Source organism: Trachurus trachurus (assembly GCF_905171665.1).
Source record: "Trachurus trachurus genome assembly, chromosome: 2".
Classification (NCBI taxonomy): Eukaryota; Metazoa; Chordata; class Actinopteri; order Carangiformes; family Carangidae; genus Trachurus; species Trachurus trachurus.
In genome coordinates this window covers 12,353,861-12,380,096 of record NC_139914.1, presented here as the reverse complement: position 1 = coordinate 12,380,096, position 26,236 = coordinate 12,353,861, and the positions used below count along the sequence as shown (strand labels likewise).

Below are 26,236 nucleotides of genomic sequence, written 5' to 3'. Positions count from 1 at the left end.
TTATTATATAATTAGTCAACGAGTTAATGATGAAACATAAACTGCTGATGGAAGTTTACAGTGTGAGCTCTGCATGTTTTCAGCCTGCGACATCATCACCATCACATACATTCAGATAGTTATTTAAAGCCGCTCTGTCTGAGGAACATCTGATTGGTTGGTCAGTGTCCCCCGCTCTACCATCAATCGACTACAATCAATACACTGTCATCATGCTTTTTTTTTTTTGACTGTTAACCACCTTTCTAAGTATCAGATTATTCATTTAACTGCTGGTTTAAGATTAAATCATAGATGTTTCTGTTGCTCTTGAAGCCGTACAAACGTATGAAGTTAAACATTCATGCCATGATCCATCAGAGCTCAGGGCCTCATTTATAAACATTACTCTTTACACTGTTGCATAATTATTAATAATACAAATGAAACAATCTATAATCAATCAGGGGCGTAATTTAGGACACGACACGTTATAAAGGAGGCCTCTGATCTACATTTAGCAAATGCACCGTGTTTGATTCTCCGAGCGATGGCGGTCTGTTGTGACGGTCTCCCGCTGGTGCTCCTGCAGGAGGGGCGGGCAGGTGGGTGGGTGGTGCTTGTCATTGCAGGTGGGGGTGGTAGGCATGCTTTGAGTTGTTTATGGTCTGTCTGCAAGAAGAGAAAACATCTAAATCAGGGGTGTCAATGTCAAACATGCTGCCCGCAGGCTAAAACTGGCCCGGCAGAGGGTTCAATCCGGCCCTCAGGATGAATTTGCCAACTGTGAAAATTACATAGAAGACATACTGTAAGAGGCATAATATTGTTGAAATTGCACATTTAATCAAGAAATGTCAAGTTGGTTTGTAAAAGAATAGTTCATTAACTGTAAACATCTTAATAATGCACTAAAACAAAGGGAACAATTCAATGTTCTTTTTATTTACATGGTATCATGCTATTATTTTACTGGTCCGGCCCACTTGAGATCAGATTGCGCTGTTTGTGGCCCCTGAACTAAAATGAGTTTGACACCCCTGATCTAAATGGTTTAATTATTTAAAAAAGAAACAGTTTTATAGTCATTTATAGTAGGAATTTGAACTTACAGGGTTCAGTGGTGGCTTTTTCTAGTGGGCGACTCCAGCTCTGATGCAGATGGGGGACGACAGTGACGGATGGTGGCCTGGACGGATCGGCTTGGCTGAGACACACACAAAAAAAAACACCAAAATTCAAAGGTTGTCCTCCCACTCTGTTAGAAAACACAGAAGGAAGAAAAGAAGCCAATCTATCTCACCGATCTGAGCCGAGTAGCCCCTCCTGGCCATGTTCTTGGCCCGCACCGCCTCCTTGATGCGGTCCACCTCCTGCTGGTAGCGCTTGCGGTCCCTCATGGCGTTCTCCTTGGCCTCCTTCAGGGCGTTCTCCAGGGCTTTGACCCGCTCCGCCGTGGCGCGCAGACGCTTCTCCAGCTTGGGCAGCTCGCAGCGGAGGTCTGCGTTGTCTCGAACCAGCTGAGGAAGAAGAAAAAGAAGATTCATTAGGACTAAGTGACACTGATGCTTCTGCAGGTTTCACGGGGGATGTTTCCTCTACCTGCTTGTGGACTTTGGTCAGCTGCTCCAGGTTGTTCTCCAGGAAGGAGATCTTCTGTTTCTGGGCAACGTTACCAAGTCCCTCCTCACAGTCCAGCTCTGCACTCTGGGAAACACACATGGACATTTGCACGTGATAGATGGAGTGTTAAAGTGTCTTGTTTTATTTTGAAACGTGAGCTTTTATTTTGTTAGCTGAAAAGGAAGTAATGTTGACTGATTGGTGGCACATGGAAAAGAAAAGCAATCATGGTGTTTATAGCTGTGATATCTATTCTGTGATATGTATGCTGAAAGAAATGTGTTTGTTGTAGAATTGTATTTGTTAAGTTGTTATTGCTTACAACAATCTGTAAAGGACTATTCCAACTACTTGTATGTATTATATCTTTGCTTTTGCTACAGTTTCACCTTTTTCCTCATTAAAAGCCTCCCAATTACAACACAAGTCTGTTCCTTGGAGGCGCAGTGAGGAAAACGTTTAGCTTGCTGTTGAATTCAGTCGAAGCATTGGAGGAGAACAGAACAGTGTCATTTAGGTAGAAGAGGTAGAAAGGGAAGTGATGTACCTTTTTGACCCGTGTGGTGAGGTCCTGGATGAAGAGTTTGCGGAGGTTGTGCAGACTCTGCAGCTCTTTGGCCTGAGGGAGCGAGAAGAAATAAAACAAATCATTAGGTTTCAATAAAGATAATGAATGAAACCAACGCTGGAGATAATGAAATCATAAACTTTACAGACTTATAATCATGTCTTTTTATTTTATATTTTGAATTTATCTTGTCTTCTTTCACAGTTTAATTTGATAGCCTTGTTATTTTGTTTATTTTAGCATTTTACAACTGCTGCTGACATCAGTAATTTCATGAATTATTAATGCTACTAAAAGATTAAAGGTCCAGTGTGTAAAATGGGGGGAAAGCAGTGGCATCTAGCATTTCAATTCTATTATTCATCTATTAAATAATCCTATTGTTTATTTATGAATGTGAAACTCTTGAAACGTGCTCTGTGATTGGCTGGATTTTCCATTCCGCACAAACATGGCGGCGCAAGATGGTGACACTCTCTAAGCAAGACCCTTGCTATTAAAAGAAGAATTATAAGGCTATGAAAACCAAACAGGGTTTATTTTTTAGCAATTACACACTTATAGAAATATATTCATTGGTAGTATATTCAGATTTTGCCAATAAACTTTGACAAATATTACACACTGGACCTTTAAGTATAAAAGTTACAATGAGCCACATGAACAGGACTGGCTGGTCTGGACTCACCACAGTCTCTTCCAGCCCCTTCAGATCCTCTCTGGCCTGTTCCCTCTGTTCGTTCAGGACGCTGCACAAGAAAAACACACAATAACACACACACTCTAACACACCGACACAGTTCAGTGTGTGTGTGTGTGTGTGTGTGTGTGTGTGTGTGTGTGCTGCGTCTCATTCCTTCACACATACATGAGGCTCTGCAGCTTGGAGTCCTTCTCCTGCTCCTCGGCCTTCAGCTTGTCGTAGTCTGACATGAGTCTCTCCTGCTCCAGCAGCAGACCCTGGTTCAGGCTGAGAGGAGGAAACAAGACGCACAAATAAAAAATAAAACACTGGGGACGTTTATGCTGCGTTCAAGACAACTCGGAAGTCGGGAAAAAAACGAGCTCCGAGTTGTAAAAAATGAATTGAACGGCGTCGAACTCGGAAATTACAGGTCGGAAACTCGGGTATCATATAAGAGCTCCGACTTTCCGACTTACCCTCGTCTTAAACGGTTAGAATTTAGACATTTTAATTTATTTGTTGAGGTTTGAATGCATATTTTTGTGTATTATTGCAGTAGTCTATATGAAATACGTTTATATTAAGCTGTGATTGTTAACGGTGTGAAATTGCGGTTCCTCGTATGTGACGGAAATAACGTATTTAGTCTCAAATCTCCAAATAATTGGTAACAATCTGACATAGAGAAGTTAGTAGCGGCCGTCAATGCTAAATTTCTCACCACCACCAGCTCCCGAGTCAGTGGTTTGTTTGTTTTTTCGCACTTTTTATACATTTATTTTGAAAGGACAGCTGGAAAGAGACACAATCCAATGTTCATGTAGCAGTCACTTTACCTTGGATCACATACTGTAGGAAAGTGGGTAAAATTGTCCCTAACCCTATGTAATTGATGTGGGGTTTTTTTTTCTTTTTTTTGCATTTGTGTTTATTATGAAGTCGGTCTTAAATTTCATTTCAAGTGGCTTTAAAAAAGTCTTAAAAAGTCTTAAATTTAACTTGGCTTAAGCTGTAGGAACCCTGTATGAGCCACAACATGCCAAACTTCCTTCAGGTATCCATGTTTTTTTTCTCCCGAGTTCCTGCAGCGTGAACGCAATGATGTTGGAAGTTGTAAATTTCCGAGTTGGGAATCCTGACCTCGGAGTTGTTATGAACGCAGCATTAGTCCGGTGTGTGTGTGTGTGAAAATGTGTGTGTGTGTCCTCACTCTGTCAGCTCGTCCAGCATCCTCTGCTTGTCTTCGATCTCGTCTCGCAGGCGGCTGAGCTGCTTCTGGTGAGCCTCCCTGTGGTTCTCCAGCTGCTCCTCCAGAGATTTCTGGAAGAGGACCAACAGAAGCTGAGTTTCCATCCAAATGTATCCAATTTAAGAGCAATTTTGTGAAAATGCGGCAAAAAACAAATGCGAATTTATGCCCGTTTCCATTCATTAGTGTTTTGCGATTAGGAGGAGTGCACCGTGAGATTACGCCATAAGAGAGCGTGAATGTATCCAACAGGTGACACTCAGCTGACACTCAACATCATGGACAATTTACCTACTTTCCGGACTATAGACGCACCTGTATAAGCCGCACCAGCTACATTTTAAAAGAAAATACTGTACATATATAGGCCGCACTTGAATATAAGCTGCAGGTTTTCATGTTGTAACTTGAGATATTTACACAGAAAGACAGTAGGAACTGTGACAGTCCGCTCGCTTTTCCTCTGTTTTGGTTACGCTCCTCTTGCCCATGTGCATCTGTTGACAACAAAGCCGGCGAAAAATCTATAAATGGAGCGGTGGATAACGTTTCTTAACGATGTAACGGCGTGTGATTGTGTAGTCTTAACCGTCATAAACAAAAGATTACGGGTTACGGAGCGCGTTTGTGTTGCGGTGCAGAGAAGAGAGCTGGGACACCGGGGCGTCGCTGGGTGAAGTCCAGCAGCTTCACCCACAAACTCTGCCTCAATGAGCATAATCTGTTTCCATAACAAAAAGTCGCATTTTCATTTAATCGATACGCTGATAAATCCACCCCCTCCAAGCGTATAAACTTTTATGCCCATTTACTGCCTTTTTTCGAATTTCTGGCGTTTCCATTCAAGTATTTATTCGCAATTTTTGAAAATGCGAATAAAAAAAAGGTGGATGGAACTGCAACTACACACACACAGAGTCAGAGACACGGCCGACACAACGCTGTGGACAGGGTGTGGTGTTTCCAGGTCACCTTGATCTCCTCTCCTCCGTCCAGTCTGCTGATGTCCTCCTTCTCCTTCTCCAGCCCCAGCATCTCATGTCTCTTCTCTAAGAAGAAACAACACAGACATGACATGAGCTCCTACTGCTTCTTTTCATGTGTTTTCATGTCATTTAAACCCGCCCACCCCCTCTCCCAGCAGACTGACCCTGGGCCTGGAGTTTGGCCAGCTCCTCGGTCAGAGCGTCCTGACTCTCCTCCAGCTGCCTCTTCTTCTGCTCCATGTTCTGCATGTAGTCGGTCAGAGACTTGATCTTGGCCTGGTGCTGGGAGCAGAGACCACGGACCATTTGGTTTTACCATTTTATATGTGAAAAGAGACACCTGGCTGTTACTAAGGTGACAGTACATATATATATTTACGTGTGGGTGTATATTTACATGTACAAATGTGTGTGCATGTGACCATATATGGGAGTATATGGGTTGGCTGAATATGAATGTATAAAGGTCAGTGTTGGGAACGTTACTTTTAAAAAGTAATTAGTTATAGTTACTAATTACTTTACTTTTAAATGTGAAAACAGCGGAGATCTATTCAAGATTTGCGTTTAATAACAGGCGAAACAACAAAATTAATTTATTCATGGCCACATTAAGTGAAATTATTAACTTTACCGATTATCCATCTGATTATCTGTCCTGCTGCGAGCGCACAACAGGGTATCTGCGGATCCTTAAAAAGTCTTAAATTCATGTATCTAAAATTAAGGCCTTAAAAAGTATTAAATTTATTAGAAAATTCTAAGATGGTCTTAAATATATAATACACAGCGATGAGCCAAGTCGGAGAACAACGGCTTCACTGAGTAGTTTGTAACGCGCCTCATTTAATTGTCGGTAACGGTAACGGCGTTGTAACGGTGGAAATAGTAATTAGTTAGATTACTCGTTACTGAAAAAGATAACGCCGTTAGTAACGCTGTTTATTTTAACGCCGTTATTCCCATCACTGATAAAGGTCTGCATATGCATGTGTGAAGGTTTCTAATAGATATATTTTAATACATATACGAATACGAATATGAATTACTTTCTCCAAAGGGAAATTAATTTGTCTGTCAGCTCATCGACCATTTGCAGAAGAATAACATAGAAGAATATATTTATATATATACATAATATTGACAATAATTATTAGGGGATAATATGATAAAAAGGACAAGTATTTACTCCCTTTTGAGCATGTTAAAGGGATACTTCACCCAAAATCAATAATTCACCAATTTTCTGCTCACCGTCATCTCCCAGTGACTGTGTGAGATTTGCTGCGAGGTGTTTGTCTGTGTTTACATCACACATCCAATGGTTTACAACGACGAACCAACATCTCGCAGCAAAAACAGAGCCACAGGGAGCTACTACTACTACTACAAGACTAAAAACAGAGATCAAATTAATTTTTTCCCAACAACTTTTCCATGTGGCGTCTTCAGGACACTTGGGTCAGTACAGATGAGCAGTATGGAGGTATCTGGATGTTTCATAGTGTGTGTTTTGGACCATTCAAAAGTGAGCACTATCCGCCGCCATCATATGAAAATCCGTAGCCAAGTCCTCCAAACCCTTTCTTGGCATGATGGTGAGTAGAAAATTGGTGAATTATTGATTTTGGGTGAAGTATCCCTTTAAAACTTTTGATGAATTGAATATAATTTATACATTTGATTTGTTTTCCATTACAATTTTTGTTGTTGTTTGCTCTGTCTTCTGTCAGTCTCTTTTTATACTACCTTACATGTTCAAAATAAAGGCTTAATTTACCTGGGAGATGAGCAGCTGACAGGACGCCAGCTCCTTCTCATTGGCCTGGATCTTCCTGTGGGCGTCGGCCTGAGCGCTCTCCAGCTGCTTGCTGCGGTTGACCAGCGACTTCACCTCCGACTTCATCTTGCTGACGTAGAGGCGGGCCACGGTGAACTCCTCCTCCACCGCCGAGCCGTTGCCCTTCGTCTCCGAGGACTGGAGAAAGGTGATGATAACTCTAGGGGCCCAGCGCCCAGTGGGGCCCATAAAAAACCCAGTAGTCTAATCTTTGTATGACTGATTTATTCTGCATAAGACCCTGACTAATACTCATAGTACACTGTAAAAACTCAACATCCTTCTAAGAATATTTGTCTTATTTCTTGTCCAAATGTCTCATTTCTAGTCAAAACTAATCTCTTTTCCACTTAAAATAAGACTCATCATCTAAAAATGAACTTGTTTTTAGATCATTTTCACTTAAACTCACAATAAATAGAAAAATCTGCCAGTGAAAGCAAGTTTTTTGTGCTTGTAATAAGGAAGAAAAACTTGCTCCACTATCAGATTTTTTCGACTTATTCCAAGTGAAAATCTGCTTGAAAGAAGTAAAAAGTGTCTAAAAACAAGCTGCTTTTAATATGATGAGTCTTATTTTAAGTATAATGAGATTTGTTTTGACTAGAAATTACATTTTGACTAGAAATAAGACAAATATTCTTGCTAAGATACTTGAGTTTTTGCAGTGTAATGCTGCATTAGCATCAAAACAAAGAAGGCTAAATAAAAAACGATAATACATACGTAGTCTAAGAAAAAAAAGGAAAAGTTAGGGGGAGGGGCCCACTTTAGTATTCTTTAAGGGGGCCCAGAATTCCTAGCAACGGCCCTGCACGGGTGTCTGTGTGTGTGTGTGTGTGTGTGTGTGTGTGTGTGTGTGTGTGTGTGTGTGTGTCCGTCCTCACCGTGGTGGTCTTGACGTCGCTGGTGCCGATGATGGCGCCGATGTCGTTGAGGTCTCGGAGCAGCTGGTTGAGGACCTCGGAGGCTCTCTTCCTCTGCAGCCCGGTGAGCTCCTGCAGCTGGCTCAGCTCCCTCTGCACCGCCGACAGCTTGGTCTGCACACACACACACACACACACATGAAAAACTCAATAAATTCAATTCTACTATCCCTGATAGTTTGTATAAAATGCAGAACAGATCACAATTTCCACCATAATCTATGAATAAAAAATAAATCAAAATCCCCGTATGCCCAGAGATCTGCATCCTCAGACTGATACCAGAAACACTGGCCCTGAGAACACATGAGAGTAGCTGCTGAAAGGAGACATATTATTGAAAATATCACTTATTGAAGGCTCTTTAACATATATCTGGGTGTTTGTCTTGTCTTCTGGCCTCCAAAATGTGAGAATTGACAAAAAAAATCTGTAATGTGCAGACTCCCTAGGTTGAAATCCTCGTGGTTTTACCAGCTGTTCCCTCAGTTTTCTTCCAGTGATTCAAATTTGCATAATGCATAATGATGTTTGATCCTTGGGGTATTTGGACCGAAGCATGTCACAGACATATTTTAATTTGTGGAAAGGGGACAGAATATGTCTCCTTTAACCTCTGCGACTGCGTGGAAGAGACATTAATGAACTTTCTTCTTGCTTATCAATTGAAAGACTTACATATACAATCAAACAAAAAAAGTCTTATTTTTCATAACATGTGGGATTCATTTATCATATTTTTGGAATCAAGACCTGATATCCAAGTAAGACTGTACCCTTTTCATTTTATTCATGTTTTATTTAGGTATTATTTATTTATTTATGTTTGCTTTTTTAAATTTTACATCCATAAATATTCTCTTGTATATGTATACTTTAGTTTTCTCCTATTTATTTCAGTTGAATATTAATATATCCACTTTTACCAGATGATATGCAGGTGTGCTGTACATATTGTAGCCATAGATACAGTATATGTATATATATATATATATATATATATATATATATGTATATAAGTCATTTTCCTTATTTTCATTTTCATATGATGGTTTTCTTAGACTGGTGGCTCTGAGTTCAGGGTTGGGTGGAGGGAGGAAAGTTGTCGAGACTTGAAATGTAACAAATAATTTTGGATGAATGATGCACCAGGTTCAAAAATCAATAAAGATATATGTTAAAAATAATCCATATAGAGTAAAACAGGGTATCCGCAGGGTCTTGAAAAGTATTAAAAGGTGATAAATCAATTTTGGGAAAATTAAGACCCTTAAAAAGTTAAGGGTAAATTAAAAAGTCTTTTCACGACATTATAAAGTCTTAAATTTTGAAGGTATTTTTTTTTTCTGAATTAGCTGTCCAAGAGTTTGAGTCCTAAAAAACATTGTGAAAGTGTGTGAATTTATTTATTTTTATTAAAAAACAAAGATGAACCGGTACATAAAAACGAAAAGAAGATTGTTGTTTTTGTTTTTTGAGAGTGGAGCAATGTGGGTTCTTTTTTTTTAAATTAGTTTTTTGATAAACTTTTCCTTTGATTTATTATCCCAGCCTATTTTGAATTCTGTTGTATCATAGCGGTCTATAGTCTTTATCACAAACTAAAATTGTTAAAGTGTCACTGATGTGAATGGTTACAGCTTGAAGTGGCGGTGAGGTATTGAAAAATATTGATAAGGTCTTGAAAAAGTCTTAAAAAGGTGTTAGAATTAACTTCAAGATTCCTGTATATACGCTGTAAAAGGTCATCCCACCGTCTTGTGCTGCAGCTCCTCCGCCAGCTGCAGGTTGGTCTGCTCCCTCTCCTCCACCTCCAGGCTCTTGCGGTCGTAGTTGACGGCCAGCTCCTCCAGCGCCTGCAGCACCTCCTTCACCTCCTCCTTCGCCAGCTCGTTCTCCGTCTGCAGGCGGCACAGCTCCTCCTGGATCTTCTCGTGGTCGCGCCGCGTGGACGCCAGCAGCTCCTCCTGATCCAGCATCTGCTCCTTCAGCTTCTCCGCCAGCTGGCTCTGCTGGTTGATCTCATCGTCCTGCAGGAATAGACAATAGTCAATTGATTTATCATTTCTAGAACTTTATGCGCTCTCATTATAGAGAGCCTAAGCAGAAGCAGGAAGTAACGGTCGCCATGGGACCTCAACTCTGAAAAACTCTCCATGCATACACTGCAAAAATTCAAAATCTTACCAAGAATATTTGTCTTATTTCTAGTCAAAATAAATCTCATTCTACTTAAAATAAGACTCATCACATTAAAAACAGCTTGTTTTTAGACACTTTTTACTTCTTTCAAGCAGATTTTCACTTGAAATAAGTAGAAAAATCTGACAGTGGAGCAAGTTTTTCTTTCTTATTACAAGCACAAAAAAAATGAAACGAGTGAAAATGATCTAAAAACAAGTTAATTTTTAGGTGATGAGTCTTATTTTAAGTGGAAAGAGATTAGTTTTGACTAGAAATGAGACATTTTGACAAGAAATAAGACAAATATTCTTGGAAAGATGTTGAGTTTTTGCAGTGAGTGAACGGGAGTGAAAGTTTTATGACCTCTACCTGTTTAAAACATCACGGTTCATCCCGAGAAATCAGAAGTTTATCGTAAAACTATTGTAGAATAAAATTCTGAAGAATCCATAACCAGAAAGACTACAAGTCGCGTAGGTGACGTCACACACCAAATGCCGCCCTTTCTTTCCCGTGTCGGTTGGTGATGTATTTTTTGTGGGACACCAGATCTGTATCCGTAGAGCGTCTTCACACTAAATACATTCTTCTGTTGCTGTTTTACGATAAACTGCTGATTTTTTCCGATGAAACGTGATGTTTTGAACAGGTAGAGGTCATATTTTTCGGATGACGAAATAAAACTTTCACTCCCGTTCACTTACATGGAGACTTTTCCGAGTTGAGGGCCCATGGCGACGTTACTTCCTGCTTCCCCTTAAGCCTGCCACACACATAAAGATTTTATAAATCTCAACCGATTTATTATCTGTGAGAGACCCCACACATGAAGATAAAAAATCTGTGATTGAACAGTTTTGATCGTATTGTGTGTGGTGTGCTGCGATATTCCAAACACAGCACACCACACACATTAAGATTTTTCAGAATCTTGACCCTCTGGTCAGAAAACAATCCGGCATCAGCAGCGATACCAGGGGTGTCGTTGTAGCTACTCTTTCGGGTCTATTTCCGGAATGGACAATGAGAGCGACGTAATTTTTTTTTAATGAAAGCAGGACACTTCAGCCTTTACAACGATCCCATCTGTGTGTGTCTGTGTGTCTGTGGCTCCGGACGCCGAGCAGTCAAGCGGCTGTCCAATAGGGAGCCGTGCGCTGTCACATGACGGGCTGTGAGCGGCGGTCACATGGTCGTTTAAACATGGCTGCTGTATTGCTGGCTGTTGCCGGCTACGAGCGCTACCGTCTTTGCTATCGGCTATCAGGAAACCTCCCGTGTATGCGTGAATGTCTGTGTGAACCTCATGTAATGCCAGGGCTGCACCGTGGCTCTCTGTGGGAAGCCGGTGTTGTGTGGAGAAGTGGCTTGTTGCCGCGAGCAGCATGCAGAGCTCGGCAAGCAGGCGCTTCTCGGCACAACACCGGCTCTCCACACACACACAAGATGACTTTTGATTGAAACGGCCACCGAAGTCGGCCCCGATAATCGTAAATATTGAACATGTTTAATACTTACGATTATCGGCGCCGAACGTTTTCCGAGCCGATTGTCGGGGGAATTTTGACTCTTAACACACCACACACTACAAGAGAATCTTATAAGATAATCTTAAGACCTTAAGATAATCGGGCGGCGTCTGTCCGTGGTCGGAAGGGGGAAAATCGGGGCAAAATCAGCCCGATTATCTTTATGTGTGTGGCAGGCTTTAGGCTCTCTATAGGGAGGAGTCAGGGCCAGTCCTAGGATGTTGGTGGCCCCCTAAACAAGGTTTTTGTTTGTGGCCCTGCACTCTAAGCGCAAACACCAAATCACTGGTTAAAACTGAATACAGACGTGTTTATCCCTCTGAGCTTTGAGGCCATTTTCTCGAATTTAACATATTTTCTTAAATGTAACAATGTCTAAATATTAGAACCTCTGCTGTAAGCACACTGAGGCCAGTTTGTCCTAGAACACTGTAGAAAGAAATAATTTAGGCCAAATGCTGGAAATTTGAGGTCTGCTTTTTGAAAAATTTCAAATCCCTTGTGAAAACACTCCTTCAGTCATGAGCAGTGTTGGGAACGTTACTTTTAAAAAGTAATTAGTTATAGTTACTAATTACTTCTCCCAAAAAGTAACTGAGTTAGTAACTCCACTACTTCACTATAATAGTAACTAGTTACCAGGGAAAGTAACTATTGCGTTACTTTTTCTTTCTTTTTTTTAAAGCAGAAGTGAGTGATCCGGTCGTTTTCGCTAATGCTGCGTTCCAGGCAGGCTTTTGAAATCGTAAATTACAGCTTCAAGTCACAACTTACGACTTTGTAGCGTTCCAGGCAACCCACTCGTGTTTTTCCGACCTGTTTTACCGGTGAAAGTCACTATAACGGCCACTCGTAACTTCCGACCGGTGAACTCGTACCAGATCGAACTGGTACCACTTCACGGTCGGAAAAATACGAGTTTCCTTGAACGCACCATAACAGTCCTCGTCGCTACGTCACCACATTCACGGCGTTCCTTGGCTGCACACACAGCCCTGCATGCCGTTCTCTCTCCTCATTGGATAAAAACTGTAGGATACGATAAATGTTTTCTCCTCGGCTCAGAGCAGAGCAGAGGGACTGAGAGACCCGTGTTTCAGTCCAAACACTCTATGTAAGTGATTGCTGTCGGAAGATATAACTATTTAAGACTTATATTAACACAAATATATCACTCACTTCTGCTTTAAGTTTAAATATGTCGAAGAATTTGGATTTTTTTCCTCTCATTTTTAAATTGTATTTTATTGTTTTCATATATTTCACTGATCGCAATTATGGAATGCGAGTGTGTGTTTTATTGAAAGCGAGGCTGGTGTGCCTATGAAAATAGGTTACAGTGGGTTTTTTAAGTGCTGTGGCTACAAGCAAATCTCATATTGAATTTGTCTCTGTACAAAGACAACAAAGACCTTTTTAAATGTGAAAACAGCGGAGACCTATTCAAGATTTGCGTTTAATAACAGGCGAAACATCGAAATTAATTTATTCATGGCCACATTAAGTGAAATTATTAACTTTACCGATTATCCATCTGATTATCTGTCCTGCTGCGAGCGCACAACAGGGTATCAGCGGATCCTTAAAAAGTCTTAAATTCATGTATCTAAAATTAAGGCCTTAAAAAGTATTAAATTTATTAGAAAATTCTAAGATGGTCTTAAATATATAATACACAGCATCATAAAATATGTATGCACTTAAACTTTTATATGAAATAACAGGGTATGCGCGCGGGGTCTTAAAAAGTCTAAAATGTGAAAATCTAAATTTTAGGTCTTAAAATGTCTTAAATTTGTTGAATTATTGTGTTCAAGTCTTAAATAATTTTAGACAGGTCTTACATTTTCTTATGCCCACCATGGGCGAGCATTTCACTCGCATTTGCCCCTAAAAAAAACAAACATGTGTGAACCGGAAAAATTACAAAAAGAAAGAGCACACGATTGGTCAAAAACTACAAATCCCACAATTATCTGGCCTCAACAAAAACAGTAGTTAGTGTAAGTAAGGGAGAGTGGAGCTGTAGGTGAAAAGAGGAAACAACGCCACGTCTGGTCCTGTTCTATGTTGTTCGTTCACACCGTCACCGTTTATTCGTTACGTCCGCGGTGTAAAAGGCCGTGACGCAAAGACGCGATTAGGCGCGAGACGCGGTAGACGCGACTTTTTTTTTTGCGACGCAATACACCCGATTGTTTTATGGCGACGGGACCCTCGCGTCTTCGTCCTTTTCATCGTGAATCGTCAAACACGAGGAACGCTTTTTTTTCGCGCGAGCTTTTACGCGCAACCAAACGCGAGATACGCGAGAAATGCGATTTATCGCTCGTTTTGACTTTGTGTAAATTCGCGTCTTCACGAGCCCGCCCATTTTCACTACAACAACAACATTTCTGCTCTCACCAACCATGGTTGAGGTCACAACGCTGCTGTAGCTGCTCTGGAAGAGTTCCAGCTGATGAGCTACAGAGACTTTAGAGTCAAGAGGAGCAGTGCGTCGCTGTGTCGGACTGTTTGGATTTAATGAAGAAGCTGCACAGAGTCAGGTGAGCAGAAGCTCAGGACAAACACTTCGCTCCGGGACATAATGTAGCTACACCTCACATGTTCTTGTCTTTTACCTCAGGGAGATTAAAGTAGTGTCTGTTTCCACTTTCCCTCCGATCTCGGCAGCTTCCCTCTGCTAGTTTGTGTGTGTGAGGCTAAACTGCGTGCGTGTGTGGTTTGTGTACAAACTGAACACTGCCTCTGATTGGCTTAGCATGAAACCTTACTCTGCCTCAACCAATCATCATCACTTTCTAAGATGGTCAATTCTAAGATGGTCTTAAATATATAATACACAGCATCATAAAATATGTATGCACTTAAACTTTTATATGAAATAACAGGGTATGCGCGCGGGGTCTTAAAAAGTCTAAAATGTGAAAATCTAAATTTTAGGTCTTAAAATGTCTTAAATTTGTTGAATTATTGTGTTCAAGTCTTAAATAATTTTAGACAGGTCTTACATTTTCTTATGCCCACCATGGGCGAGCATTTCACTCGCATTTGCCCCTAAAAAAAACAAACATGTGTGAACCGGAAAAATTACAAAAAGAAAGAGCACACGATTGGTCAAAAACTACAAATCCCACAATTATCTGGCCTCAACAAAAACAGTAGTTAGTGTAAGTAAGGGAGAGTGGAGCTGTAGGTGAAAAGAGGAAACAACGCCACGTCTGGTCCTGTTCTATGTTGTTCGTTCACACCGTCACCGTTTATTCGTTACGTCCGCGGTGTAAAAGGCCGTGACGCAAAGACGCGATTAGGCGCGAGACGCGGTAGACGCGACTTTTTTTTTTGCGACGCAATACACCCGATTGTTTTATGGCGACGGGACCCTCGCGTCTTCGTCCTTTTCATCGTGAATCGTCAAACACGAGGAACGCTTTTTTTTCGCGCGAGCTTTTACGCGCAACCAAACGCGAGATACGCGAGAAATGCGATTTATCGCTCGTTTTGACTTTGTGTAAATTCGCGTCTTCACGAGCCCGCCCATTTTCACTACAACAACAACATTTCTGCTCTCACCAACCATGGTTGAGGTCACAACGCTGCTGTAGCTGCTCTGGAAGAGTTCCAGCTGATGAGCTACAGAGACTTTAGAGTCAAGAGGAGCAGTGCGTCGCTGTGTCGGACTGTTTGGATTTAATGAAGAAGCTGCACAGAGTCAGGTGAGCAGAAGCTCAGGACAAACACTTCGCTCCGGGACATAATGTAGCTACACCTCACATGTTCTTGTCTTTTACCTCAGGGAGATTAAAGTAGTGTCTGTTTCCACTTTCCCTCCGATCTCGGCAGCTTCCCTCTGCTAGTTTGTGTGTGTGAGGCTAAACTGCGTGCGTGTGTGGTTTGTGTACAAACTGAACACTGCCTCTGATTGGCTTAGCATGAAACCTTACTCTGCCTCAACCAATCATCATCACTTATGCGGTTGTCTCGTCCCTCCCTCCTCCCCCCTCCCCTCACCAAAGGAGAGGAGAAAAAAACAACAACAGTTTAGCAGCTTCGTGGCTGAGATGAGATGAGCCAAGTCGGAGGACAACGGCTTCACTGAGTAGTTTGTAACGCGCCTCATTTAATTGTCGGTAACGGTAACGGCGTTGTAACGGTGGAAATAGTAATTAGTTAGATTACTCGTTACTGAAAAAGATAACGCCGTTAGTAACGCCGTTTATTTTAACGCCGTTATTCCCATCACTGGTCATGAGAATGAACTGTTCTGGTGCTTGAAATAGGATATGAATACAGTAATAGATAAGTGTAGAAAACAAGTCTAATCTGAAATTTTGTAAGGTTGCTTTTTGAGCACAAATGTTGTCATTCTGCCGTTCTATTTTCACCAAATGTCTCAAATGTGAGATAAAAGAAGCTGAATATTGACTTCACATTACATATAAAGCTCATAGCTGCACGTGCAGACCTCAGGATGTTTAAATGACTTGATGAACCCCGGTACCTTTCTGATCATGTGGCCCCCCACCTAACGGCTGTGGCCCTAAACAACCACATAGAGGGTTTATGCCAGCGGCCGCCGGCCCTGGGAGGAGTCTCACCTTGTCGTCCAGCTGTTTGTACAGGTTGGTGATGTCCTCCTCGTACTTGGTCCGATCCTCGCCGGACACCGGGACACCTCCTATTCCTCCTCCTCCTCCTCCTCCTCCTCCTCCTCCTCCGGCCGGCAGCAGGTTGTCGATGACGGGAGTGTTGTCGCACGGCTCCACGTTCTTCTGGTCCTTGGTGCTCTGCTGTTCCTCCTCGGGAACATTCTCCCCTGGAGAGAAAACACTCATTTACTCCTCCATTCAACAGAGTACAGATACATCAGGTTTTTTTAATTGGATTTAATGAAATTATCTCATGACAATTTGACAGAAATAGAAAAAGCCCTTTTCCTTGCATCATTGCATATTTATTAACAGTTCTGAAGGCAAATATGCAATTTCAAAAGTCGCTGTGCACTGAAAACTGCACGTTAGTGAGTTTTACAGCATCTTCCTGTGCAATATTTCACAATAAAAGTCCAATTCAATTAAGAAATTAATGGAGACTGTCCACTGAAACTCTAGGGCTGCAATGTTGAGTTTGTAGTAAAGGTGTAATGCAGAAAATTTAAAGACAAAACCATCAAAATGTAGCTTCTTATTAAAATATGACCAGTTTCATGGACTATATTAGAAATAGGCTTTAATTCTCCTCTTTTCTTAATGCACCCCAGATGTAATGGACTTTTACTACTTAACATCATGTATACATTTGCCACATAGCCCACCATAATGTACTAATCTTTTTCATTTTACGCAACTGCAATGTAAATGTTTGTCTGTTTTTTGTTCTTGTTTTTCTTATTGTTATTATGTCTATTTTTATATATGTTTTTTCGTGCACAGTCCCTTTATGTTGTGCTGTTAAACTTCTCTTGAAAAACTAATAAAAATATTATAAAAAAAAAAATATGACCAGTTTCCCATTAAAACATATGGGAATGGAGAAAATGCCAATTAGCTTAGCTTCTGCAGTTTAGGTAATAATGATTTCCAGTCACTATTTTAGTTAAATGATGAATATCTGTAAAGGTCCCTCAATAAAATTATATTTTATCGTTTTAAGTACCATTTGCAATTACACCAAGTACCACCAGAGGTCCAAGTACTCCCGGTTGAGAAACGCCTATATTAAATATTTCACCACAGGGACATAAAAGTGCAGAATCACCCATTAACAGTCAAATCAGATCAGTCAGAGTGTTCACAGCTGGTCGGTCTGACCTCAGCACAGAGAGAAAACCCTGTTTCAATAACTATCGACGTTTTAATTGAGGTTTGCAAACAGCAGAACGAGGAGATGGAGAAGAGGAAGGAGGCAGACTGAGGAGGAGGTGACTCGGCATTAAGCCAAGCGCTGACTCATGTCAACACTGCATCAGCATAATGTGTGTGTTTGTGTACGTGTGTGTGTGTGTGAGGCTGCAGCGGAGCTAATTTGTTGCTAAGGAGTGGCCGGCGTCCTCATGGGAGTTACAGAACGGAAAACAACAAGGTTTCTGTGGTCGCCGAGCAACAGAGAGGATGCTGCGCAGGAGGATACAGGACTGTAAGCGTGTGTGTGTGTGTGTGTGTGTGTGTGTGTGTGTGTGTGTGTGACGGACCGTTCCTCCAGCGGTTGAGCTCGGCCTCCAGCCTCTGGATGACGCTCTTCAGACCCTTGTTCTTCTCCTTCTCCTTCTCGTACTTCTTCTTCCACTCCTCCGCCGTCAGCTCCAGGTTCACACACACCGTGTTCTTGATGGTTTTGGCTCTGCACACAGAAACACACACACACACACACAGCTGTTTTCACTTGCCCTGATTAGCCCTCTCGTCTGCACCTCACTCACATCTGATGAATTAAATCAACATTAGATTAGATTAAATATTCTAGGAGCATTAAAATTAATTCTTAACTCTTAATATGTGAGTTTAAGTAATGCAATAATTCTGTTTAATGACTTTCTTCTTGCAGGTGTTTCCACAGCAACACATTTTCCTTCTGTGTTTTGGTATGCAACAAATCTGGAGCCAGTTTTGTGTTTTTCTCAATAAAGATTCTTCGTTTTTTTTTTTATCAATCAAATGCAAACTACAGCACAAACCATGCTTTGTTTTACCCCTGGACAATTCACATCCCACGGTCAAATGAAAGGTTGATTTTTGGCAAGGAGGTGTATCTTTGGGTCAACTCTGGATGTCCCGAGTTTCAGAATGAAAGTCCATTTTTTGGACCCGTAATGTATTTTAACCACACCCATGACCCTTTACGTGGACAAAAATGTCCACCTCCGCCTAAAGTAAAAATTTTAACTAACAGATATCACCATGAAACTTCCCAAGTTTATCACTCACATTAAGACAAATATTTTTTGTATTACAAGTTTTGTCAAATTTTATGTTTAAATATGTAAATGAGGCAATATCTAATAAAATATGCGCTCATTTCCAGAACTGAAATCTGAACAATGCATAAAGCCCCTTTCAAAATTCTTGTTTTATTTTGTTGACATATTAGAGTCAGAAGTTTTCACTGAGGGGATTTGGGATTTGATCTCTTTTTATCACTAAAATACTGTCACCAGCCATAAAGCCCATAGAGCCCCATAGAAATGTTGTGTTTTTGCAGCAAAAACAACAGGCCAGGAAGGGGTTAAAAATGTTGAAACCCATGTCAGAAGTGATTTTCATGTTTAGTCAAGACCCAGCCCTATATGTATCACAAATATTTTGTTGTCTAAATTTTGTCCAGGTGTCATGGATGTGGTCCGAGTTAATGATGTGTTTTCTTTTCCTTTTCCTGTGTTTTTATGCAACAAATCTGGAGCCAGATTCTTCGTTTTTTATCAATCAAATGCAAACTGCAGCACAGTTAAAGTGTGTGTGTGTGTGTGTGTGTGTGTGTGTGTGTGTGTGTGTGTGTGTGTGTGTGTGTGTGTGTGTTCTCTGCCCTCCACATCGTCCCTCTAATGAATCTCATTTCATTTCCTCCTCCGTGGAGGGCAGATGGCTCATCACTCATCTCCTCCTCCTGCTGCTGCTGCTGCTGAGCCGCTTCCTTACGTAAGCAGTTTGATCTCAGACACTGTCTCTGGATCTCTTCTCTCAGCAGCAGCACACACACACACACAGAGACACACAGACACACACACACACAAACTGGTCGCACAACATCAACATCAACATCATCTCTGTGGTGGAAACAGGGACGAGGTGTGGCCAGCGTTTACACAGCAGGAGAGACCGAGCCATCTGGCTGCTGGTCTCACTGACGTCACACACACACACACACACACACACACACACACACACACATTAACACACACACACACATTAACACACACACACACATTAACACACACACACACTGCCTGCTTTGTTCCCAGGTACCTCTGTCCGAACATGAGCGTGGACTTGGTCTCGCACTCGTTGTATACGGACGGCGAGCAGCAGATGATGATGGTGGTGCGGCAGTTTCCTCCCAGAGAGTCCTGCAGGATGCGAGTCATCTTGCTGTCTCTGTAGGGCACGTGGCTTTTCTGCAGAGTCACACTCACATCATTACTTTAATAATAACACACAGCACTTAGTGACAAATACGGTCTGACAACGCACTTTGGAAATTCAACACTCTTTTTTCTTTAGTGAATCTCTACTAGCACTGTAGGACATAATGATAAGGACAGTGATAATTCACTTTAGTATCTCCTTTTTATTCTTTCTACTGTTGCAACTATCATGCACTGTATTTGTATTGTAATTAAAGGTGCATCTCTCTTCTCAATAAATTAGAATATCATGGAAATTTCCAGTAGTTCAAGTAGTTCAAAAAGCAATATAGATGGACATACTTTTCAGAAGGTCAACATTACATTTCCATATTAAAAATGCTTTTTTAAATCTAATCTTCATTAATTGTAAGCCATAATCATTATAATGAAAATAAATTACATAAATAAAGTCGTGAAATGTTGCATTCTGTGTGCAATGGATCTTCTTACCTTCTTTTTTCTACTAAAAGCGTAACTAGGGACGGGAGTTGGAAACTAGCATTAGCTATCATCTCTGTAAGCAGAACATGTTTATAACGAGTGGAGGTGTTACTATGTTAACCTGCATTGTCCCTATCAAATAAACTAAATTAAATTATTTATATTATCTATATAATGTGTTAGTTTCACTTTTTGAACTGAATTACTGACATAAATAGACTATTTCATGATATTCTAATTCATTGAGATGCTTATGACTTATATGATTTAGCTCCAGAGCTAAATCTGGCATATTTACAATCATTTTATTGTATGTTTATGAATATGCAGAGTCCCATTACAAATAAATTAGTAAATGAGAATAAAATGAAATGAGCTGATGCTGGTGAACTCACAGTTCCCTCGGCCAGAGCGGAGATGACGTTCCCCAGCGCGGACAGAGACTTGTTGATGTTCTTGGCCTCGTCCAGCACGGCTCCCTCTGCTCCCGTCTTACTCACCTGTTTGTTCACACGATAAAAAACAAAAAACCGCTTCATTAATAAAAACCTAAAAACATTAAGCTCATGAATATCTACACCTCCAACACCTCAGACTGCGACCGACCTTCTCGCTGCCGGCCAGGTCGACCAGGTAGAGCTTCCCCGACAGCTTCTTCTCCGTCTCGATGTTCTCCTGCTTGATGTTGATGAGGAAGATGCTGTGGCTGCGAGAGCTGTGCTCGTTCATGTCTGGAGAACGATTCAAAATAATAATAATCATCACAGGAAGTGGACGATTGACAGGGCCGTTGTATAGGGGGAGAAAGGTGATGATAATAATAAAAAACCAGTAGTCTAATCTTTGTATGACTGAATTATTCTGCATAAGACCCTGACTAATACTCATAGTACACTGTAAAAACTCAACATCTTTCCAAGAATTTTTGTCTTATTTCTTGTCCAAATGTCTCATTTCTAGTCAAAACTAATCTCTTTCCACTTAAAATAAGACTCATAACCTAAAAATTAACTTGTTTTTAGATAGTTTTCACTTAAATTCACAATAAATAGAAAAATCTGCCAGTGAAAGTAAGTTTTTTGTGCTTGTAATAAGAAAAACTTGCTCCACTATCAGATTTTTTCGACTTATTCCAAGTGAAAATCTGCTTGAAAGAAGTAAAAAGTGTCTAAAAACAAGCTACTTTTAATATGATGAGTCTTATTTTAAGTAGAATGAGATTTGTTTTGACTAGAAATGACATTTTGACCAGAAATAAGACAAATATTCTTGCTAAGATACTTGAGTTTTTGCAGTGTAATGCTGCATTAGCATCAAAACAAAGAAGGCTAAATGATAATACATACATAGTCTAAGAAAAAAAACTGGAAAAGTTAGGGGGAGGGGTCCACTTTAGTATTCTTTAAAAATGATGTCAGATACGTACTGGTCACAGCGACGTGCCGATTGGCTTTGCCCTCATCGATGACGTCCATCACCTCCTCTGGGCTGGACACAAAGCGCTCGGTGCAGCCCTGAGACACAAGGAGACAAGTCAGATCTTATTGCTCCTGCTTTTATTCTGACATGTTGAATCATATCTGAGGTTCACCCACCTTGACGTAAGGAACTCTGTTTTTGTCTTCATGCACAGAGAGGTTCGTCTTGGACACTTTAAACAGAGCAAAGACATTTATTTATAACACAAAACGTTCAAAAACAGTCAACTTTATCCTCCATGCTGCACACACACTCACTCACCATCCAGCAGGTCTCTGATCTTGTCCAAGTAGATTTCAAAATAAGAGACCTGCACAGAGAAACACATCAGCATCAGCATCTGCTTCAGGATTGATTTTAAGATCCTTTTAATGGTTTTTAAAGCTCTTAATGGTCTCGGTCCCAGTTACCTATCTGATTTGCTTTTAACATATGAACCCTCTAGAACTCCCAGGTCTTTTAATTATTCCAAAAGTTGCGAACAAAACATATGGTGAGGCCTCATTGTATCACTACGGCCCACGTTGCCTATGGAACCGACTGCCTGAGGACTTGAGGAGAGCAGAGAATCTGGACATTTTTAAAAGCAAACTGAAGACCTACCTTTTTAGCCTTGCTTTTAACTGATTCGTACTATTTCTATTATTCTGAAACATGCATTTAATTTAATTTATCTTATTTATTTGTTTACTATTATTATCTTTTTTATTCTATTTTAATTCATCCATTCTTTTCTCTATTTTATCCCACTACACCTGCCTATTTTACTTCATTTTACCTAGTGTCTTTCTCGTCTTCTCTTTTTATCTATTTTACCTCATTTGATCTAGTATCTCTCTTATCTTCTCATTCTATCTATTTTACTTCATTTTACCTAGTGTGTCTTTCTCCTCTTCTCAATTTTATTTATTTTATTTCATTTTATCTAGTGTTTTCCCCACTGCAAATGAGTGAGTATTAGATAGCGTTTCCCCGATAAAATCCAATGCTCTAAAATTATTGTATGAATGTGTATATGTTTGCGAATTTATGTATGTCTCCCTAACATGTGTTCCCTATATTATATATGATATGATATGATATATATTATATGAAAAGTGCTGTACAAATAAAGCCTGATTGATTGATTGAAACATGAGAAATGTTGTTTCTGTTTCCTACCTTGATGTGAAACTCCAGGTTCTCGTCCATGGAGTAGATGTGGTCGAAGATGTCGTGGGAGATGCGCGGGATGATCCCCATCAGCTGGGGGTCGTGCAGTTTGCCCTGGACACACAAAACGATGGGTGGATGTGTGATTGTGGAGTTGGGTGAAACTTTTTTTTTGAAAGTGAATTTGAAAGCTGGGTGCAAAGGTTCAAACGGTGGAATTAAAAAAACATCCTCATCACAGATCAGATCAGAATTAAAGCGTAGCTGTGGATTAGTCTCTGATCTCTGTGCAAAGTGTTTCTGCTTCATCTGGAGATTCAGACTCGCACGCGGGAATCGAACCCCCTCCCAAAACAATCTGCTCCGTCAGTCCTTTGTATGGATTTAGTGTTTGGAATAAGCCTGTTACACAACGGCTGCTGATAATCTGCTGACTGCTGTAGACAGATGCTGAAGTAAAGGTCACTGCCGCTCTCTGCTCATTGATCTATCGGCCGATCGATTGGAGTATTAGCTGATATGTGATCTTTTTTTTTTAAAACGCTGCTTTTGGACTTTTGGATTGGACGAGTCTCTCACCTCCATGGTGTGTGTCTTCCCCGAGGACGTCTGTCCGTAGGCGAAGATGGTCCCGTTGTATCCGCCCAGCACATCTGGAATCACACACATGACTTTACATTTCTACCTCTTCTATTGATACGAGCACTAAAATAATGAAAATACGACTAATAACAGGATCAATAAGATGGTGAAGAAGATAAACTAATCCACTGTGAAGCTGCAGAGCTGAGAAGGATTAATAGTCTGATGTAACGTTACATAAGGACGATGTTCCAACCTTTGACGATCTGCTTGGCGCACTGGTCGTACACCTGCTCCTGCGCCGTGTTGGGAGGCAGCACGCGGTCGAACACGTACGGTTTACCCTGTCACACACAGAAACACACACACACATGTTCACAGCGTCATTAAAATGCAGAAGAACTATCAGCTGGTTAAAACCAGATCCCAGCTACATATAATGTATGGATTCAGAAAAGATGCAGATGGAAAACTGTCATCCTAGCTTTAGCTTTGTTCATACAATGAGTCTGATTTATTTTCATGTTTAGATTTTTTTCTCTCTCTTCTCCTTCTTATAATTGTTACTGTTTTCTATTTATTATTATTTTATCTTATCATAATATACTGTATGTATATATATAGATAGATAGATATATATATACAGCTCTGGAAAAAATGAAGAGACCACTCCCAAAATGATCAGTTTCTCTGGTTTTACTATTTATAGGTATGTGTTTGAGTAAAATTAAATTAAATGTTCTTTGTTTTATTCTATTAACTACCAACAATATTTCTCCCAAAATTGAAAAAAAAAAAAATTGTCATTTAGAGTTTTTATTGGCTAATGACAAAGCTAGTCTAAATAACAAAAATATCAAGTCTTTTCAGACATTGAATAATAATAATAATGCAAAGAAAACATGTTCATATAAGAAAAGAATGACTGTCATACATGTAGAGATGCTTTTAAGAAACATTTTGTGAAAGTGGTCTCTTAATTTTTTCCAGAGCTGTATATATATAGAGAGATTTTTTTTTCTCTGTCTCTCTTCTCCTTCTCAATCTCTAAATGTATGTAATAATTGTTACTGTTTTCTATTTATCATTATTTTATCTTATATATATACATATTAAAATGTATATTATGTGTCACATGATTCTTGAATATACGTGTAAAGATTATGTGCAGCTGTAAAAAGGGAAAACATGTAAATGAAAGGAAATGTATGTGCAATGCATGTATGTTGCTGTTGAGAAAAAAGGAAATAAAAACAGAGCAGTGCATGATATTAGAGCGATATAATACAAAGTTATGTGTAAATATCAATGCTTTTCATTGATATTCCTGCACTGTGCACTGACTCCGGAGCTGTAAACGCTCCAACAACTTCCAGGATGTGTCAGTGTGAACATCCATCACTCCTCCCTCCGACCACTGACTCTGTGTCTCAGGGGGGGAAACGTCGCTGCAGAGAAAAGCAGCTCTCAGCACTTGGCCATCTCTCTTTCTCTCTTTCTCTCTTTGAACCCCCCCACCCCTCAAAACCAAAACCAAGCTGACACCGTCAATATCAGAGCGCACGGCTTCTGTAATGTGTTTCTGCTGATTGATGATGGCACAAGGAGGTGAGAACACAACATCTAGGAACAAACACCAACAACGAGGCATAGAAACTGACTGTTTCTTATTGGATATAGAGAAATAAAACTGGATAAACTCCAGGTGATAAAGCGATTTTGTGGAAAAACACACAAAAGCTGAAACTGTGTCTGTGTCTCCACCCACCTGGGCTCCCACAGGCTGAAAAACTAACAAATCCAAACCAAATCTTTACCCAGTTAACTGTGGCTAAGCTCAGTATTGATGCAGCTGAGCCTCCCCTGACTTCCTGGGGCCTCCTGCATCAGCACATTCACATGGTGAGTCACAGTGTGAGTGTGACCTCTGACCCCTGTGAACCATCACACCCTCAGCATCAAACCTGAGCTTTTAAAGCTTTCTTTCTATCCTACGCACTTATAATCTCTAATAGAGGGTTTAACATGAACATTTTTGATATTTAATCATATAAAAAGTCAAAAATATTTTCCGGACTCGCCTGTTTCTGACTTATCTACATTAAATTTAGTCATAAATGAACATTTTTGATATTTAATCATATAAAAAGTCAAAAATCTCTTCCGGACTCGCCTGTTTCTGACTTATCTACATTAAATTTAGTCATAAATGAACATTTTTGATATTTAATAATATAAAAAGTCAAAAATCTCTTCCGGACTCGCCTGTTTCTGACTTATTTACATGAAATTTAGGCATAAACATGTAAAAAATGTCAGTTTTCGCAGGTTTCTATGATAAAAGTGATGTAAACGCTGCAGGAGCTGTGAGTCAGAGTCGCTGCAGTGGATCTAAAGACAAAACCAGCCTCAGATCTTTATTGTGTTTGATGGAACAGTTAGAGTTATTCTTAGCAGCAGCCTGTCGTGCTGTGGCTGAACCTGACTCTGTTTCCAGTGGAGCTGAGTTTTGACAGGTGGCACTTTGAGCTTTATTTATCATCACATCAAAAAAAAAAAAAATACTAACACACACTAGTGGTGCAGTAGCCTATGGTTTAAAATAAACTGAACACTCCTCTACATCTATAGCTACAGCAGCTCGGCCTTACTGCGCACTTGGCACCAGGAGCCACCCTGCCACCCTGCAGAGCTCCACGGTGCTTTGTCCCTCCAACACACTGCAGTGTTTGTGTCGGAGTGGGAGTGGGAGTGGGGGGACTCACCGTGATCACCACCGTGTCGTCCTCCTTGAATTTGGGGATGTATTTGTCTCCTCTGTTGATCTCGGCCTCGTTGAGCGGCCTGAAGCGGCACATCACCCTCACCCCGCACTCCGCTGCGTCCGCCAT

The 26,236-nt window shown here is 40.5% G+C and overlaps 1 protein-coding gene across 1 annotated transcript; it reads right to left on the bottom strand.

Moving 5' to 3' along the window:
- Nucleotides 1-527: 527 nt before the first annotated feature.
- On the bottom strand, nucleotides 528-26,236 carry LOC310998729 (kinesin heavy chain-like; the record flags this gene model as incomplete). Its single annotated transcript, XM_083988903.1, has 25 exons — nucleotides 528-651; nucleotides 1,092-1,186; nucleotides 1,283-1,499; nucleotides 1,582-1,686; nucleotides 2,150-2,221; nucleotides 2,859-2,919; nucleotides 3,039-3,140; nucleotides 4,066-4,175; nucleotides 5,077-5,153; nucleotides 5,255-5,372; nucleotides 6,871-7,053; nucleotides 7,818-7,970; nucleotides 9,611-9,886; nucleotides 16,171-16,388; nucleotides 17,763-17,911; nucleotides 19,531-19,679; nucleotides 20,528-20,632; nucleotides 20,739-20,863; nucleotides 21,559-21,646; nucleotides 21,728-21,783; nucleotides 21,873-21,921; nucleotides 22,773-22,877; nucleotides 23,343-23,416; nucleotides 23,602-23,689; nucleotides 26,111-26,236. The coding sequence occupies 24 exons, from the start codon at nucleotides 26,234-26,236 to the stop codon at nucleotides 1,113-1,115; spliced, it is 2,880 nt and encodes a 959-aa protein (XP_083845029.1). The 3' UTR covers nucleotides 528-651; nucleotides 1,092-1,112.